Genomic DNA, 18,337 nt, shown 5'->3' with positions numbered 1-18,337 from the left:
TACCTAGACATTTTAGCGTAACGGGTGCATCGACATAGTGTGCAGCAAGTGGGGCCCAGCTGTCAAGTTTAGCAGCTTAGCTGTTAATGTTAGTGTCTTTGAGCTGATAGCTCCCGACAACGTTTGGGGGATTCGAGTCACAGATTCAAAGTTTGGGAGCCGATGGTAAGAACGAGTCACTCCTGTGGATGTGGTGTAATGCACCTAGGGATGCCCAAATACATATTTATTTGATCAGATTTGGCTCAGATTACTTTATCTATCATACTACAAAATATAAGCTAGGTGCTGGTATAGTAATTTGTAGGTACCAATGTATTAGTTGCCTTTGGATATTCGGTGATATTCCTGATTGATAACAACAACAACGCACCAGATGTGATTTCGCCTTTACTTTGACATCTGAGCTGAATCAGCTCTATTTCGTGAGATCTATGCTGAATTCAGCCCAAGTTGATCATAAATCGATCACTCTTTAGTCAGACCATAACCATGCTCCAAGGTCCAGATAAACCGAATCCTCTAAACGCCTCGCTCGTTTTCATGAACATTGCCGTCGTGATAGCTGAGCGTTTCCCCGTATCTATACCTCTCGATGCATTGTCAAATCTTTCTAATTACAAGCGCCCTGGAGGCAACGACTACTATCTCTTCCCCAATTATTCCTCGTTCTCGGTTATAGCTGTAACCGCGACTGTGCTCTGCTGTTTTCTCGGGGTTTGGCCGACTGTTTCTCCGCTGAAGTCATCATCGACCTTCTCACGCTTGACCTGGAAGCACTGAATGGCTCCGAGCACTGCGACGAAGACACTGCCGTACCACGCCAACGCTGTGCAGTCCATCTTGCTCCCCACACTGTAAAGATATCCAGCCACCGGCGGGGCGACCATGCGGCAAGCGGCTCCAGCGCTCGCCGCCATCCCATTGACCTTGCCCAGCACGGACGAGCTTGGCGTCGCCTCCTTGATCAGGATGAGAAGCAGAGGGTAGACGAGGATCGAGAACAGGTTCCGGAGCGTCAGACAAGCGTAGATAGCGGGGAAGAGCAGAGATTCCGGCACCCAGAGCAAGGTGGGCATGACGATGTAGGCTATTGGGTGCAGCACGGTGACAATGATGAATAGTCGGTAGACGCCGATTCTCTCGGCAGCGATTGGGAACACAACGGCCTGGATAAATAGTGCAATGAGGCCATTGACGGCCATGATCATTCCGACGGATCGGAGAGAAAGGCCTAGACCTCCTGGCGAATAGAAGGGGTTGAAGAGAGACACTGAACTCGAGAGCAAGGGGCCCGTGATCTCTCTCGCATCTTCGAAGAATATCGGAAGGAGGTGATCAAAGGTCATACTGTGATAAGTAAATATAGATAGCGAGAGCACAACGGCCATGATGCGCTTGCAGAAGATGTTGCAAGGCGGTTGCTTCTCAAGTTCCTCCCACTTGCGCTCCACCGGACCATTTCTACTTCGCATGGTGCCATAAGTCTCGGCACGCAGGTCTACTGCGGGTCTCTTGATGGCATCGGAAGTCTCAATGAGGGGTGTCTCTTCGGATACGTAGGTATCATTCGGAAGCAACACACGCGGTTGCATGTCCGGGTGAGTTTCGTCCAGGAGGAAATAGCCGAGGATAATGCTGATTAGAAGGAGAGCCGCGCAGACGAGGTTGGGTAGGAGGTATGGGAACCTCTCAAAAAGACTTCCGATTGGAAACTTGTCGGGGAAGGACTCATGGGGGTCGGCGAATGTGCCTCCAATGCATGGGCCAATGATAGTGCCAACACTCCAAACGAAAGGCATGATGGAGTATGCGCGAGCTGCACAATTAGCCTTGATGTTTCTCAACCGAATGATAAAAATGAGCGAAGTTTGTACTTACGCTCGTGCTCTGGCTTTGTTACCAGCTCTCCTACCATGGTCTGGATCACGCCAATATTGCCGTTGAGAAAGCCGCCAATGGCTCTTCCCAGTAGGGCAATCCAGATATTAGAGGCAAATCCCACCAAAATCATGCTGAACATGGTTCCCAGACATCCCACGAGAAGGACGGGTTTTCGGCCGATCCTGTCAGAGAGGCCACCCCAATACATGCCCATCATGGCCTCCGCCAGAGCGAAGGAAGAGATGAGCAGCCCTGCATAGAATGATGCATTCTGCTCATCGCCGATCTGAAACCGCTTGACAAGAGCCCACGCATAGGGAAAGATGGAAGTGAGGGCAATAGGCTCTGCGAGGCGAACGATAGCTATGCGAAAATGATGAGTGACATTGCACCATGACATACAGGCGATGAAGAGAGCAGGGAGGCTTACCAAGTAGGAAAAGCTGGACCGTAGGGAAATCGTCAGGATCGCGAGGGCTTCTCTGCTTTGTTAGGGCCATTGTTTCTCGATATGGTCAACGCCTTACGACTAAAGACACAAGCACACTCGACCACTCAACGAAGGTACAAGTGTTTAAATTGCTGTGTCTCGCTCGCCACTTGGGCTTCTATTCCTCCTGGTCCCAATCGAAACTATGAGGACCGTAGGGAAATTAAATTGGGGTGGTCGTGTACGTCAGTGAGCAGCAGGAGGAGTTGGAGGGTGACAATTATTTATTATGTTGAGAAGCAGCTGCAGGCAGGGTCGCAAGCCGAGATAGGAACGATGATGGGCAGATGCAGCTGCTGAGGACGGTACAGAAACAGAGGCAGAGGCAGAGGCAGAGACAGATAGAGGTAGAGACAGAGAGAGAGAGGTAGGGGGTGGGCAACACCTTGGACCGAGGAAAAAGAGACAAGGGAGATAAATGTTCACCTCCCTACATACGGTACCTTATCTTGCCTTACATGGTGGTGGTGATGCGTCGTACCTTGGACTTGTCCATCGACGCAGAAACGGCTCGGGTTTGGCTTGCTTGGATGATAAGGTGAGAGGCTAAGAATCAACACGGTGTATACTGTATACGCTATGTAAGTGCAACGCGCTAGGCAAGTGACTTACTCTGCCAGTGTGCATGTTGCAGGTTGCAGGGACAGCTGCAGTTACTAGGTAGCCTCGTAGCTCAGTAGCTGGGGGCCAGATCGGGGAAATTTGGGACGAGGAGCGGCGCTTCTTCCCTTGATGCTAACGGCGCATTACCGCAATTCCTACTGAGTGGATCCGTGAGCAGCCCTGGAGGTGCAAAGGCATCCATGATTGAATGGAATGAATGAATCAACGCAAGAAACAACAATTCAGAGCATCCACTTTGGACGGCAAGGAACGGGAAGGCTCGCAAAGAACAAGGAAACAATCTGTTACTACGCAGTAGTCTTGTTCTTCTGAGCAGGGGCAAACACCATGGAGCATCAACCTGGACGTTCGACTGATGACCATTCCCGCTCCCAATGCCCACCAGATGTCGATGACTGGTTCATTTTCCTGGATCGCCGCTTTGCTTGAACAAGAAGCGGTGTCACGGAAAACAAGCCGAGATATTCATGCTCGAACGTCTCCGTCTGTATCCACTGTCTTCTTTGCGTCGCCTACGTCGGCTCGTAACAACTATACAATACCTAGAGTCCTTGATGTTGATCGACGCCCAGAGCATCGTGCCACGCCCCAAAGGATGGCCATATTCCGGCCTTCTGGAACAGTCCAAAGCGACCGGCCAGTAGGAGCAACACTTGCACGCACGGTTTGGTACAGTACGTACTACGCAGTCATAAGTAGGGGACCAGCTACAGTGGACGTCGTGTAACCGTGGATGTGCATCCGCCATCGTCGATGTGTCGAGTGCACTGAGTCGTGCGGTTCGGAGACGGCGCAGGTCTACCTACTTCTCGCCTCGCCTCGCCTCTGCCCTCTGTCTCAGGCGGGATGTTTAGCGCAGCATCCATCCTCATATCTTCCGCTGTATAGGACTCAAAAGCTGCGTCAGAAAGCGTGGTACGCTTGTCGATAGTCGAAGCTAGCCAATGAAGCAGCGGTCTGGCCAGACAGTGCTTGGCTCTTTTTACGGCACTTTGAGCTATCAAACTATCCGATTTTCTTACATAAATTCCCGACCAACGTGGCCCAAATGATCTTGACCCAGGATTCTAGCACGCTCCAGCACACCAAATTCTTCTGTGCTTCCATCCACCATCGCAACGGCCTGTGGTGGCGAGCAAGAGTAGAGCCCAGGGCTGGGTAAGACAGATTCGTTTCGGGCTCTCGTGATGCGCTCACATTGACTCACCTCGTGAACCTCGATGGGAGATGCAAATCACCGCTCATTGACCTTTTCGGGAGCCGCTGACGCTCTCATATGGCTCGAGCACTCCCTCCACAGTCAAAGCTTTGCATCGGTGAGCCGCTTGCCTAAGTGGAATGACGGGTATATGCAAGACCTAGCTTGGGTCCACCGCCTAAGTACTCAACCTTGCCATATTTCTCGAGAAGCAATTTATACAGTGCAACAGCAACAATAACACGACTCGCCGAGACCGGTAGGATCGGATAGATCAACAGAGTCAGGCCAAAGCGGTTCTCGCGGCGGCTCTCCAAGTCTTTCCTTGTTGGCTTATCATAAGCCTGTTGTGGATCGTTTCACATGCTGCCAAAGTTACGATCCCTTGGTATTGTTGTGTTACCAGATGTAGAGTGCTGTTGCAAAGCATCATTTTGCCTCCCAATGTACCGCCAGCCGCCGAGAAAAGCAAAGTAACGATTGCCCAGCAGGGTCCTGTATTGCTCGAGAGGCAGTCGTACGAAAATCTCTGCATGTGGGCTGCTCTCACTCATGATGCAAGATAACAAGCATCAAGACTGTTGGGCGATTCGGTGGCTGGCACTCATTGGATCCTTGAGGGCACACTGAACTCGCCTGCCTTATCAACTCGCCTTAGCTCTGCGATTCCGTGCTCTTCCCCGTCCCTCCTTCACGTAACGGTCCTTTGTTCAGGTTTCAAGCGTGCAGAAAATGCAATGCACGGCACTCACCCTAGACCGCAAATTGATGTCGGCAGCTGTTCAAGCTACCTTTTCGGCCGGCCTCCATTTACCCTGCAACAACGGCCGGCCCGACAACCCACCCTCCATCAAGATCTTCAGAGCTCCAGAGCTATCTTGTAGCGCCGAGTGTGCGCTACGCTAGCGGGAGCTCTCTGTGTCGAGCAAGACGCTAGCTCGAGGTACGGAAGAATTGTCCCGTCTGCGAAACAGCTACGTTGCCAAGGTTATACCACTCTCAGATATGGCCTTTGTGATCCTGCCTACAACTCCAGAGATAACGACGTTCAGCGACATTCTGTGTTCTCCTCAGCTTCACCCACTCTCTTGTTCGTCTCTTGTATGACGACATGGAGTTCTCCTAGACTAATTTAAGAAGCAAAACCCCAGATCCTAAGACAGATCGCGGCAGCTAAGACCCTTGCAGTAGTACCCGTGTCTTTGGTATGGGGTGAGCGTGGGTTGGCGTGGGGGTAGTGTCGACATCGACGTCAAGTCTTGCGCAAGGCGCTCGAAAGACTAATTTATAATTAGGACGTGCCTTCAAAAGTGCCATCTAGTGAATTTTGCGGTTTGAAGCCGCATAAAACATGTCTGACCGTCGTGGGGTTTTCGTTGGATGTTCATCTCATGCAGTTACAGGCCTTTCCTAAAACACTTCACTTTCCTGGTTCTTCAGCGGCCGTGAGGACGAGACGCCACGCTTTACATAGCTCGTTCTTATTGATAATAAAATGCCACCTTTCAAACGCAAGTATTTAAGTGCGTTATGTTTGTATGCTGGCAGCCCAACCCATGGCTGAGCTTCTCTCTATTCGTTCTGTGTTGATCTCGTGCACTGTTCATTGAACTTTGACATGGAACTTGGCAAAGACTGTTCTTTCCAAATGCAGGAAAACACACGAGTCTGCCTCATGTTGCCTAGGCAATTTTGCAGTCACATACTGTGTAATCTATTGCTTCCTAGTCTACGCCAACTCTTTTGATAAAGAGAGGAGCTGTTTTGCTACCCCATGTCGCCGTAGCCATCTATGGTATCCGACAATGCATGCCATCCTCCCATCTAAGTGTTCGCTTCCCATGCTCGCATATGCCGGCAGTGCTCTGCAATATATTTTATCTACCTGCTCGGGGCACACCATCATCTAGTGCTTGTAGGACATCTTGCTGTCGCCAATGACCGCCCACAGCTCCTCCACCAGCTCCTTCTGCCCGCTCGGCGCCCCCCTGACCGCCAGGTACACGCGCGAGTCGATCGCGGGGTCCCAGTCGCCCGGGTTGCCGCTGGCCATGATGCCGCCGGCCTCCCTGAGGATGGCCCAGCCCGCGCACACGTCCCACGCGTAGCAGCCGCCCTCCCAGTACATGTCGCACTGGCCGGCGGCCACGGCGCACAGGTTCAGCGCCGCGCTGCCCAGCGACCGCAGGCTGTGCACCATGCTGCCGCCCGTCTTCTTGCTCGCCGTCAACTTGCGGAACACGTCCGCCCGGATGTCGAAGTTGGGCCCGTCCCGCTCGCTGCCCCACTCGACCGCGACGAGCGCCGTGCTCAGGTCGCCCAGCGGCGTCTTGGGGCCGAGCCGCCTCTTCTCGCCCGGCGCGGGCAGGCTGGCGTTGCGCTGCACGAACGAGCCGTGGCCCTGGATGCCAGTGAATAGCAGGTCCTGGAAGGGGTTGTAGACGACGCCGACGGCGGGGATGCGGTTGACTGCGAAGCCGAGCGAGATGCATGCGTTCGGGAAGCCGTGGACGAAGTTGGTCGTGCCGTCGATGGGGTCGACGATGAATGTTGGGGCATCCGTAACTTTGGTCTCGCCGGCGACGTAGGTCTCCTCACCGACGAAGGAAAAGGTTGGGTATTTGTTTTGTAGCCGAGTGCTAACCATCTTCTCGACAGCTTGATCGGTCTCGGTGACAATGTCGACAGCTAAGAAATGAGCAATTGGTTAGCTAATGAAGAAATCCTCGACATTCATGAGGAGGAGACACCTGTAGGGGCCTTCTGAAGAGGACATTATTCAGGAATAAGGAGACACACAGTTCAGTTTCGTGCCGGTTGAGATGTCGTCAGGGTTGGCTGCCATGATCATCCGCCCCGCCTCGAAGGCAATGGAGAGCAGAGTGTCGTGGATTTCTTGAAGGTTGACCTCAGCCATCTTCTTGACAGGTTTGGTTCACACTGATACGATAATCTTTCTGCTTCTTAAAAGCGTGAGTGCCGTTGAAATGGATGTTTATTAACTTCGAAAAGCCGAGTGTCAGTGTTTGGGACATCAGCTTTACCCCTCCAAGTTCATGCTGTCGTCGTTAGCCCCACTACGGTGTTGAATTTCTAGGTTCAGTAGCCCAATTAGAGAGGCACCAGCAGGCATGTTGTCGAATGTTTCGCCCTGAGGGAGGGAGGAAGCAAACCTGGAATAATTGCATGCATTCGCTTCCGAAGGACGAAAGTTTAAAGAAGTCAAAAGCAGCATAAGTGAACGCTTGCTCTGCGAGTGCCGACTGATTCAGTATCAGCTGGCTGCATAAGTACTTTACCCATCAGTATAGGCTCAAATTATGCGGTTTCTCGAGAATACATAACTCTTTATAGCTAGCCGCCCAAACTTGAAGGCGCTTCGACGCAAATGTAGAACGAACTTGGAGAAGAACCGCGTCATTACTTCGTTAGCAGACATTTTCCCGATAACCCCCAAGATACAGCTGCAGATATGCCTCAATTCATTAGGGCCAAGAGTTGCCCAAGTGCTTATCATAAGTGCATACGTAAATCATTTGCCTGGACCATCCTTTCCTCCTTGCAACATGTGTATGGTTACAGAGCCTAGCACACCCTCAAAAGACGTCTTCAGCCGTATAAGATAGGTAGAGTCAAAAGTGAAAGTACTCCGGACAACAGTCAATATGAAGTCAGAGGAAGGCTTTTCGAGAACGCCGAGCTGTAACCAACAATCCTACCATCGCAATACCCCCGCAAAGCCATACTACACGTTCTCCCTGAAAACCGATCTCCTCTCAGTCGGGGACTCTCCTGATCCAGGGTCCTTGCCGTGACTCGATGCGGCTCGCTCCGTGTCAATCGGCCGTGGACTGACTCCTCTCAAGCTCATATTGCTCGGCTCGGCATCGTCGTCGAACGGATTGGCGCCAGACTTGCCTGGCACACCCAGGCCCTGTCCGCCGGGGCCGGGACTCCTGCTAAGCGTCCTGCCCCTACCCTCCTCCTCGCCAAAGCCCGCAGGCGCTGCGCTCGGCGTTGCAGCCAGATTCATAGGATAGCTGCTCCCGCCCCCATACGCCGTGTCCTCCGCGCCGTGTCGTGGCGCAAGCCCAAGCTCCTGCTCCTCGTAGTAGCCACCCGGGCCGTATGCATCCGCCTCTGTGCCGACGCGTGTGTCCCATGCCTCGTCGGGGTCGAGGGGGCCGAAGCCGCGACGTCCGGGTCGCGCGGCGCCGCCGAGCGGAGCACCCTCGTAGGCACCGGCGGCGGTGCGGTTGTTGCGATTCCTGAACTTGCGGATCTGGTCATTGAACCAGCCGACGACGCCGCCGGGTGCGGGCTGGACGCCGTAGGGCTGTTCAGTTTTTCGGAAGGGTATGAAGGATGACCACGAGGGAGGTGGGAGCTGTGAGGATCGGTCAGCATAACCGTCAAGCACCAGAAGCGAAATAGAGGATCAATTGCGATGAGTCCCGATGGAGTATAGGAGGAGTGGAAGACTTACGCCTAATCTCTGAGCGCGCCATCGAGCGTACAGAACCCAGCCCACAGCAGCAGCTACGGCCAGGACCAGGATGACGATGATAATCGTCCCGGCTGTGGAGACCATCTTTGGATGCGGCTGGTTGCGTCTTGGACGAGGATGATGGTGACGATGGGGGTCGCTCACGTCAAGGACAAGTGGATTGGGTCAGTCGGATGAGATATGCTGACATCTGTGGTACGGGATGTACAACCGGCCGACCGCTTGGTTTGGTGGTGATGAGGAGGATTGAGGTTGCTGACGTTGGCAGTCTCGGGTGCGAGCAAGCAAGCAAGCCGCCCGCTTAGCGTAGCGTACAGGCGTGATGTGATTGATAGTCTTCTTACCTTGCGACCGCCCGGAAATGGTAGGTACAGTACCTAACCAAGCTAGAGGTTCCCAGGTGCTGGCAACCTCATTTAGCGGCGGGCGCACTCCAATCGCCAAGCGACGCCTCCCAGCCAACCCCACAGCAGCACCAATGGCGCATTGAAGATAACTAAAGATGCATCAGCCCTGGCGATCAGCTAGGTCTCCGAACGCCACGGCTCCCTCCCACAATCTTTTGTTTCTGAGACGTTGATCTGGTCAAAATGGTGATGAAACCTCGATTGAATGTTTTACTCAAAAGAGTCAGGCAAATAGCCAGCAGCTGTCCTGAATTGCTAGCAGACCGACATCTGTCTCTCCTCAGCCCCTTCAAATGGTGCAGGTCTGCTGGCCAAGAACTCCGATAGGACACCTCATAAGCCCCTCTAAGCCTCACCTCGCGATGTATGTCTCAGACTGGCCGTTAGAACATTTGCTATTTTTACAACGGTCCTTCTCAGCCCTAGGATAGATCACTACCCAACCCCTTGCTGATTTCGATCACTCTATGGATAGGCTTGTGATTCGTAAAGCCTGAAACATGCTTCCAGGGGTATTTCATCGAACTCTCGTCGATTCGCAATGGAGGCATTGTTTCTATGGTTGCATATTTGCACTTTTATGAAGTAATATTATACAAAGCACTGATCCCAATGTCCTCCGCTGCGCGCGAAGCTAAGGCTGGACACAAAGTTATCCAAAGTGCATCTGCCAAGAGCATCTGCGCCGCAGCTCCCTAGAGGAATCACTCGGTCGTTGACGAGGATCCTGACCAACTCGTCGGTGCTCCCGCTGCAAGTCATTTTCTCAACATACATCCTCGCAGCGAAAGGGACAGTCCAACTAGCCGAGTAGCCCTTCGTCTCGGCAGTCGACTCTCTTGTAGTATTAGATAGCTGAGCCGTAGCGTTGTACAGGCCCAGCGCCGCGAAGATGGCAGTCATGTCGTTGTCGTGGCTGAAGTCCGCGTACAGTGTTTTGCCAAGCGGGAAGTCTGCTGGATCGCTATCCATAGTGGTATTCGTCGCAGTGTGATCGACGACTGGCTGATCGGTCAATCGGGCAATCAGCTCATTTGTGAAGGCAACACCTTGAGTAGGCCCCAGAGGATTGCCGTTGCCATATCCATACCACTTGTTCAAACTTTGCAAGTAGTCGTAGTCTTCCCATTCGTCTTTACTGAATAGACCACAAAACGGCGAGAGAGAACCATCGGTGCTGGCAACGGTATTGAATGGGCACAGATCCATCAAGTAGATAGTCTCGATAGCAGATATATTAGCCCCAGGGAGGTTCGCATTCAGCTTGTTCGTGATGCTTCTGACGAAGACGTCCAACCAGGCACTCTGAGCGTCGTCTCCAATTTCAGATACAGGGCCATCCTCAAACGCAGTGCATATGCTATGGCTCAGACTATTGTTCATACCTGCGTCCTCTGATATGGTGACAATGTCATAGGGATAGCTATCCGGGCTGGTCGACTGCTTGTCAGCGAGTCGCGCCTGGTGAAAGCCCTGTGTCCAGTTCATAGCTGATTCGACAACACGGTCTTGGCCGGATGACCGTACAAATGGAGAGATGCTTGCAAGATCCTTATAACGCGCATAGAACTTGATGCCGGAGTTGATCAGCTCCTGCTGACCGAATGTCGTCAGCTGGTCGGCACCAAGGGTATACTCATAGTCCTTGATGAACTCATATCCTTTGCCATAGCTTGTTGCCGAGCTGTGGATGCGATTTATGGTGCTCTGATACAGCTTGGTTTTGCTAGCTGTTGGGTCTCGAGCACCATGGCGAGAAAGGATCTGAGCGAATGTGATCTCACAGCCAGCTGGTACGGAAGGACTCAATTCTGACGGCACAGAGAAGAATGGCGAGTACTGGCCCCAGAAGTGCGAAATCTCTGGTGAGCATTGAAACCCCTTTTGTGGAGTGTCGCACTTAATCGCACAGGTTGGCGCACATTCAACGACACGCCTGAGTCGATGTTTAGTGTGGAAGTAATAGACCAGGAGTCAGCCAAAGGACTTACATGAATGCGATGACCATATAGCCCACGACAAGGAGAAACATGGCAGCCATGGTGAACTTGAGAGCCGACTTGTGACGGTCGGACCAGATGCCAGTGCTTGCTTGGACTTCCCTCACAGGGTTCCTCGGGGGCAATGGGCTGTACTTAAATCTGCCTCCCCTCATCACAGCTCTGATCGTGTCCATAAAATCGAGCGCCATCGCGACCCGCAGGCAGCTGGGGATATCCCAGGCCCCCTCGTCTTCATGGATGCCAGGGTACAATTCTCGAATGCGACAGTCAATGCCGGCCGAGGAAGGTGGACAAACAGAGCCAAAATGCCCGAGCGGGGATGGTAGAGTTACAGAAGCTAGTGTCGCATTCTCGGTGATTGAAGGAGGAAAGGGGTATTCTCTAGAGTTTTTTTCGCCGGCATGACCCAGCGATCGTTGTCAAGTCTCATTGAGGAATTCTTCCACGTGGTCGATGCAACCCAATTGCGAATGACAAGACTGAGCTTGCCGTAGCGGCGTGGAGATTGGCTGAAGACTTAGAATCCACCATGCAAGACACTAACGCAGCCATTCTAACGGTAACTACCGACTTGGCCTCAGAACCCGACAGTGTCTTCCATGTTCAACCAATCTCAAGGTGTTTGTGCAATAACTACTCGGAGTACATCGTATTACAGTCCTGAAGGTTGTAAATAAACCTGAAATATTCACCTTGAGCAGCTACTAAAAGGCTAGGTCTGAACTTACCTATTCGGCCGAATGGCTAAAGAATGGCTACGCGCCATCTTCGTCCATCTCCAAGGACAAGACTCACGAGGGATTTGAGGATCGACCATCGCCCTACAGCATTCGGTTTTGTGAGCCTTCATCATGTGGTTGTTGTCTCAAAGAAGCAAACACAGTGGGGACTCTTTTTCGTTAAGCGCCAAGGGTGATTGATGTCTTAGCCATGCTGTCTCAGCCTTGTGGAATGATTTCGTAGAACCAAGTGTCTCCACCAGAGATCATCACATTGATATCTTCTACCACTAAGTACTACATGCTATCTCTACTCGATTAAAACCAGTGCTCCAAAGGAGCTCCGCCCAGCGAACCAAGAGCTTCGATCTAGAAGCATATTTGCCTGTCCAGAAGTAAAGCCTCCCAACCAATGCCCCTAGATCTAGACCAAATCCGCAGCATGCCCTCATGCTGAAGGTCTTTTAGTAAACCTATGGTATCACATAATAATAATAATAATAAAACAATGCAACAATGCTTATTTATCACAAGCTTTAGAATGCAACGCCCACGCTCGTGGGCCGCGGTCCATTACCACCTGCTCCAAAAGTAGCTGTTCTAGCCAAGCTGCTTGGCGTCTCCAGCTTCGTCACGGGGCTGCTACCCGGTGACCAGGTAGTAGGCATGGTCCGATCTTCTTCGGTCTCCCAGGTTGAGACCGTCGTCAGGGTGTCGACGCTTGTCCTGCCCTCGGACATGACTTGGTAGAATCCACCGCCGCTGGTGACAGGCTGCGGTATGTTGGTGATGGAGTCGAGGCTGATGTCCCGCTGGTGCTCTGTGGTTGGGAACAGCCAGTTAGAGACTCGGGAGAATGACTTCTTCTTTCTCAAAGGTGGTCGCAAAACAAGGGGTAGCGGTGGTGCAAGAGGCCGATCAAGTGACCGATCATCGATGGGGGTAACATGTCTTAAGGGCGTGGTGAACACGGCAGCTGCTTCCTCGAAACTCTTTGCCCTATGCGGGATGTTGACCATAGACCTAGATGGAGCAGTATGTGGTCGCTCCGTGCTTAAACGCTCTGCAAACGAAGGTGCGGACGGTGGAAGTGCGGGGATCGATGGCATCGGCTCCGACTCGGGCATTCCATAAGCTGTCGATGGTCGGCTGCTCACATAGATGCTCTGCCGCTCGATAACGGATTCTATTTCCTCCTGCAGTCGATCTCTTTCAATCATAGCGCTTGCGATCCGCTCGACGATTGCTTCCACGCTTGGAGACGTGTAGGCGCGTGTCCTAGCGCGAGGCGGTATCCTCGGAGGGCTGTCCTCCACATTACTGACAAATGATGATGCTTCATTTAGGGGCCGCCTTGGGATATGAAAAGACATGGACGAATAGCTTCGATTGTGCGTCAAGGTAGCACTATCATCATCGAAGCTATTATTGGTGTACGCCGGTGGAGGAGGCGTCACATCAGGATGAACATACTCAAAATGCGGTAATAACGGTGACAAAGAGTTATCAGGTTGGTAAATGCTGAGTTGCAGGGGTCGGAAAGACCTCGGTCTTTGGCGAGGCTGTTGTAGTTGTTGCGGAAATTGAAAAGACTCTGAGTAGATGTGACGAAAATTCGAAGGAGCGGATATCTGCGGCCGGCGCGATGAAGATGCATTGGATCCAAATCGTCTTCTCACGGAGAAGCTTCCCTTATTCAAAGATCCCAGACCTTTCCTGAACGACTTCTCCCTTCCCGACTTCGACCCTGGTCTAAGCGCTTCGGCGGAAGGCGGCGGAACAAGCCCGGGCTGATCATAAAGAACAAGCATACGCTTTTCAGGACCTGTATATCTTAGTATTCCGTCCTCACCATGAGCATCACAAGCTGTTGAGCTGTGATATCGCGCAAGATAGCACTCACTTCGGAGCGGCCGTTCATCGTCGAGACAGTCGGCCAGTTGCGGGCAGCATGAAGCAACAGAATTCAGCCATGAAGCGTACGCCTGAGAGAGCATGCCGCTAAATCCCTTCATGCTTGTTTGTTGAAAGCGGCCTCATACCGGACTACTGGTAAGAGGAGGAGGAAGAGCAGGAAAGGGTGACGGCCAGCGATCTGAGTTGTAGCGGAACAATAGAAAAGGGACTCACTCATATCGGGCAGAGTCAGAGATAAAAGGGAGCGTACCTACCTACCTTTTGAGAGGTTCATTACCTTATTGCCTTGGGTTCTCCGATTCACACCCATAGCTTGGCCTGGCTGAGCAGCGCTGACAAGCAAATGCGAATAAGTTGACGGTGAGGTCTGCAACGCGCAGCTCTGATAGGCCGCCGAGGGGTGGCCGAGGACCAGTCGGCGCTTACAAAACCGGGGGGTAGTGATGCTCCGGATGGCTGGCGCTACACACCAGATTGCAGGACCCACCAGTCGTGTAAGATGAACGGTGCCGTACAGCGAGTCAATGTCTTAGAATGCCTTGGTCAAGTAACCCACCAACACCCATAGTCACGACCACCTCGCCACGAAATCCTGAGGGGATTGTCTCGTGGGCTCCGTAGATTGGCCGCGACCACTGGATAGCTGGATCCCTAATATTGGGACCGGCGCCCAGAAGGGGGAGGGGAGGAAAATAAACAGGAGGGGTTCGATAGCGTGGAAGCTTGTGAGAAGCCTTTCGATAGATGGTTCCTGAAACCGAAGCACTCTGACACAACACGCCATAACAACGGACGGCCAGCGCGACGGCCAGCATTTTGTCGCGGGCAATGTTATTGGAGCCTCGTGTACCGTGACAGATCTGAAGAGGACTGGTCCCCTGTTGAGTAGCCCAGCCAGGCCAGCCCGACCGCATGGTACATCCGTCTGCCTGATGGCGTCGCGTGCGAACGGGATGACATTGTTTGATGCAACAGCCGGCACGGGGAATATGTAGAGTTGCTGCAAGGAACCGTGGCACAGCGGGTATGGCAGCCATTACGAGAGCTTGATGGTGCGTATTGATTTGCTGAAGAATCGTCATTAGGAGGGTATCCTGACTTTGCCTCTGACTGTACAAGCCCCTCTATCCCCACTGCTGCTGTGACATATTTAGCCCATAACAAGAGGCAAACAAAGTTTGCGATCACTGTTTGCAAACAATTGCACGACCAAGACCGTCACCTGCTGAAAGGAGTGGCGGGCTTGTCGTCACCTTCAGGTCCAGCTCCACGTCCGGTCGGAGATGGATGGATACACCTATGTTAGCGCTGGTGTGAGGGACACAGGCGCTGGAGGAGGATGAGCGACTGGCCTGCCTTCAGCCGACATGATGCACCTGCATCAAAGAAGAGAGGGCGAGTTTTGGAGCTCTGCCCAAATCTTCCAGCCCCTTTTCATGAGGCTTGCCCCCTGTGGCTCAGCTTACGAGCGGCTAGCACGTGGATGATCACGAGGAAGCCTCAAGGCAAGCCACCGAAGCCGTTTGACTTACGTTAGGTAAGCGTGCCTGTGCCGCGGACCCATAATTTTTTCGAGGAACCCGCAAGCGGATGTACCGTAGAAGAGAACAGCTTGCTCTTGGACATCGACAGATGTCAGTGGCCCATCTATCCCTTCTCGATAAAATGGAGTGAGCCCCTCCAGCAACCACATCTCAACAACACATAGCGGAGTTACTTCTTCAGAGGCTTGCTAGATCTGTTGGGAGTATTGAGGACTCGGATAGACTGGCAATTGTACATTTCCTTGTCTGATACGATAAGAAGACGCCCACGATGCAGGCTCCTCCGCAGCCAGGGCAGATGCCCTCACCCGAGCAGATCGCTGCCATGCAACGGCAACTTGCCATCGATGCCCAGAAGGCCGGCATGAGCGTTCCCCAGTTCATCGAGCACTTGAAGAAGCAAGCCATGGAGCAGCAACAGATGCGCATGCAGCAGATGCAACAACAACAGGCGGCGCAACAGGGACGTCCTGGGGGCCCGCCTGGCCAGCCCCAGCAGGGACAACCACAACCTATCCAGCCTGGTCCTCCTAATCCCGTTGCGTTGGCAGTCGCGCAGTTCTTGCGAGGTCAGAATCTCAAGCCACGCACTGTCATTCTCAATGGAGAGCGCAAAGACATGTTCAGAGGTGAGTTGGCGCCAGTCCAGTTGTCACTTGTTTCAGCTGCTGACTCTCACCAGTGAAACGTGCGCTACGAGCACTCGAGTCACCCGATTACGCAAAAGCCCGCAAGAAGAACCCTGCCCTACCAGAAATCACCGACCGGGCGTCTCTCGAAAACACATTCAAGCTCCTCCCCCTTTCCATGCTTGCCCTACGGGTGAAGAAGGTCGATCCCCACGAGGGCCATGACCACGCTCCTCCCAAGAAGGGGAAGCGTGTGAAGGGCCAGTGGACCGTTCGAATCGAACCGCAACAGGATGCCCAGGATGACATGTATTACGTGTGGCTCTGGGAGGGTAGCCAGGTCATGCGCAAGGTTTACGCTGCCCTGGCTCTTGTAGTTATCTTCGCCATTGTCCTATACCCGCTCTGGCCCCTGAAGATGCGGCAGGGCGTCTACTACCTCAGCTGGGGCTTCCTGATACTTCTTGGACTGTTCTTCCTCATGGCCATCTTCCGTGTCATTCTCTTCTGCATCACTTACTTCGTCACTCCCCCTGGACTTTGGCTCTTCCCGAATCTATGGGAGGATGTGTCTTTTGTCGATTCATTCAAACCCGTGTGGGCGTGGCATGAGGTAATTCGCGGCTCCATTCTGAGACAGATGCTCGAGTATAGCTAATCCATTGCAGACTGCAAAGAAGAAGAAGAAGTCCAAGTCAACAGGCACAGGCGGCGCACAGGCAACATTCTCTGCATCGACTGGTCAACCCGCACCAGCGACGGCCACCACGACTGCGACAAGCACCCAAGTAGCTACAGCGCCCTCGCAGAGATCTTACGTAGCTCCGCGAGTCGAGGAGCTGGCAGACGATGAGTAGATTCTTGGCATTGGGGCATTTTATGCAAATCGGCGTTGAGGCAGCGGTAGCCGGCATGGTTCCTCCCGCTAAAGAAAAGTGTACTATATCAAAAATTGAACGGTATCATCGAGACCAAGCAACTTGTTTCTACAAACTAGATTTTATGTATTACTCCTATCGTGGGTGTCTTGTTATCATATCGTATTCAGAGGTCATCATGCCTTGTCTCCATGACTCCAAATCGCTGCTACTTTCAGGCCTCGGAGCTGGCTGTACGCTCATAGTAGTGAATAGCGCCAGGGGTTTTGGCGCAATTCGACACGCTGCCACCGTTGATACTGGCATCGACGGGCAGGCCTTGGCCCCTCTGAGGTCGGCCGTAGACATGGTAGTCTAAACTTTGTCAGTACAATCTTCTACACTTCTCCCTTGCGGTGACTTACAATACCAGACCTCTGTCAATCGCGTATAGCCATTGTCAGAGCTGCCCGCTCCCGCCTCGGTAGTGTTGAACCGCGGACCGGAGCAGCCAATATACGGCACGGCGCCGAAGCCGGTGGTCAGGGCCGCCTGGATGTCGGCGAAGCTGTAGGACGAGACGTTGCTCGGCCGGATGTCCGCGGCCGACAGCCAGCCCCAGGTGGGCAGGTTCTGGTAGTACGCAACGGCCGTCTCGAAGAAGTCGACCACCTCTTCGTGCTCGCGGTACTGCGGGCCGTAGCACTCGACATCAAAGGTGCTGTAACACGTTGCGTGCTTGCTGAACTCGTGGCCCCAGAAGTCGCTGTTCGGCTGGGCTTGGGCTATCCAATACTTGTTCATGTAGGCGAGCAGGTCATACTTGCCGAAGGGCTCGAGGAAGGTACCGATGCCGGGGCCCTCGTACGCCGGGACCGGTGTGCCATCCGGCTTGCCGGTGGTGGTGTTGGGGGATGGTAGGGGGTCATATTGTCGGCTGCATGTGTTAGTCAAGTCGGCATAGACATAGGGTCTTGAGGTGGACTTACTTCAGGTCGCAATACTGTGTGTATGAACCTGACACTGATTAGAATCGCTCGAAATATTGGTGGAACAGGTAAATAATTACCATTGCAAAAGTCTAGGAGTGTTGTTAGTGATGAATATGAATGATACCGCAACAAATGGTTGACTTGCCTGGCCAGAGTCCATGAAGCGTCCAGGTGAATTTGGGCAGAAGCTGTCCTTCCGATTCAAGTCCAGTATACGTGTCCCAGAACTGAGTTGATAGCTAGCAAAGAGATCAGATCCTGTGAACAACATATTCGGGTTTTGTAGGAATTAGTAGCACATACGAGAAGGCCGCCGTAGGTCTCAACGCAGCAGGCGTCGACTAAATCGGGCGAGGCACCGTCCGAACAAGACAATAGAGGCGGTACTACGTTTCAAGCTGTTAACTACGATTGGAATTAAACATGTGAAGCAATAAAAATACCCAATGCGCACGTATGATTACTTGTGCTGAGATCTGGGTAGAGTCCCGCCAGCGCAGGCTGTAGCAAGCCACAGAGCGCGGCAGTATACGCAGCGAAGCGCATCATTGTTAACAACCACTTAT

At 52.8% G+C, this 18,337-nt stretch overlaps 5 protein-coding genes across 5 annotated transcripts; 1 reads left to right on the top strand and 4 right to left on the bottom strand.

Annotated features, from left to right (window-relative positions):
- Nucleotides 1–659: 659 nt before the first annotated feature.
- Nucleotides 660–2,384, bottom strand: UCRPA7_8094 (putative major facilitator superfamily transporter protein; the record flags this gene model as incomplete). Its single annotated transcript, XM_007920613.1, has 3 exons — nt 660–1,819; nt 1,882–2,247; nt 2,315–2,384. The coding sequence occupies 3 exons, from the start codon at nt 2,382–2,384 to the stop codon at nt 660–662; spliced, it is 1,596 nt and encodes a 531-aa protein (XP_007918804.1).
- A 3,718-nt stretch (nt 2,385–6,102) lies between these two features.
- On the bottom strand, nt 6,103–7,113 carry UCRPA7_8093 (putative inositol monophosphatase protein; the record flags this gene model as incomplete). Its single annotated transcript, XM_007920612.1, has 2 exons — nt 6,103–6,884; nt 6,996–7,113. 2 exons carry the CDS (start codon nt 7,111–7,113, stop codon nt 6,103–6,105), a joined length of 900 nt encoding a protein of 299 aa, XP_007918803.1.
- An 828-nt stretch (nt 7,114–7,941) lies between these two features.
- UCRPA7_8092 (hypothetical protein) lies at nt 7,942–8,787 on the bottom strand (the record flags this gene model as incomplete). Its single annotated transcript, XM_007920611.1, has 2 exons — nt 7,942–8,583; nt 8,683–8,787. 2 exons carry the CDS (start codon nt 8,785–8,787, stop codon nt 7,942–7,944), a joined length of 747 nt encoding a protein of 248 aa, XP_007918802.1.
- Nucleotides 8,788–15,564: 6,777 nt separating this feature from the next.
- UCRPA7_8090 (putative translocation protein sec62 protein) lies at nt 15,565–16,580 on the top strand (the record flags this gene model as incomplete). The annotated part of the gene is made up of 2 exons (XM_007920610.1): nt 15,565–15,922; nt 15,976–16,580. 2 exons carry the CDS (start codon nt 15,565–15,567, stop codon nt 16,578–16,580), a joined length of 963 nt encoding a protein of 320 aa, XP_007918801.1.
- Nucleotides 16,581–17,014: 434 nt separating this feature from the next.
- Nucleotides 17,015–17,851, bottom strand: UCRPA7_8089 (putative ribonuclease t2 protein; the record flags this gene model as incomplete). Its single annotated transcript, XM_007920609.1, has 4 exons — nt 17,015–17,154; nt 17,205–17,716; nt 17,769–17,782; nt 17,849–17,851. The coding sequence occupies 4 exons, from the start codon at nt 17,849–17,851 to the stop codon at nt 17,015–17,017; spliced, it is 669 nt and encodes a 222-aa protein (XP_007918800.1).
- Nucleotides 17,852–18,337: the final 486 nt, after the last annotated feature.

The sequence above is a fragment of the Phaeoacremonium minimum genome, assembly GCF_000392275.1.
Source record: "Phaeoacremonium minimum UCRPA7 unplaced genomic scaffold PA7_03_scaffold_580, whole genome shotgun sequence".
Lineage (NCBI taxonomy): Eukaryota > Fungi > Ascomycota > Sordariomycetes > Togniniales > Togniniaceae > Phaeoacremonium > Phaeoacremonium minimum.
The sequence above is the reverse complement of the archived record's forward strand: the minus strand, read 5'-3'. Positions and strand labels throughout refer to the sequence as shown.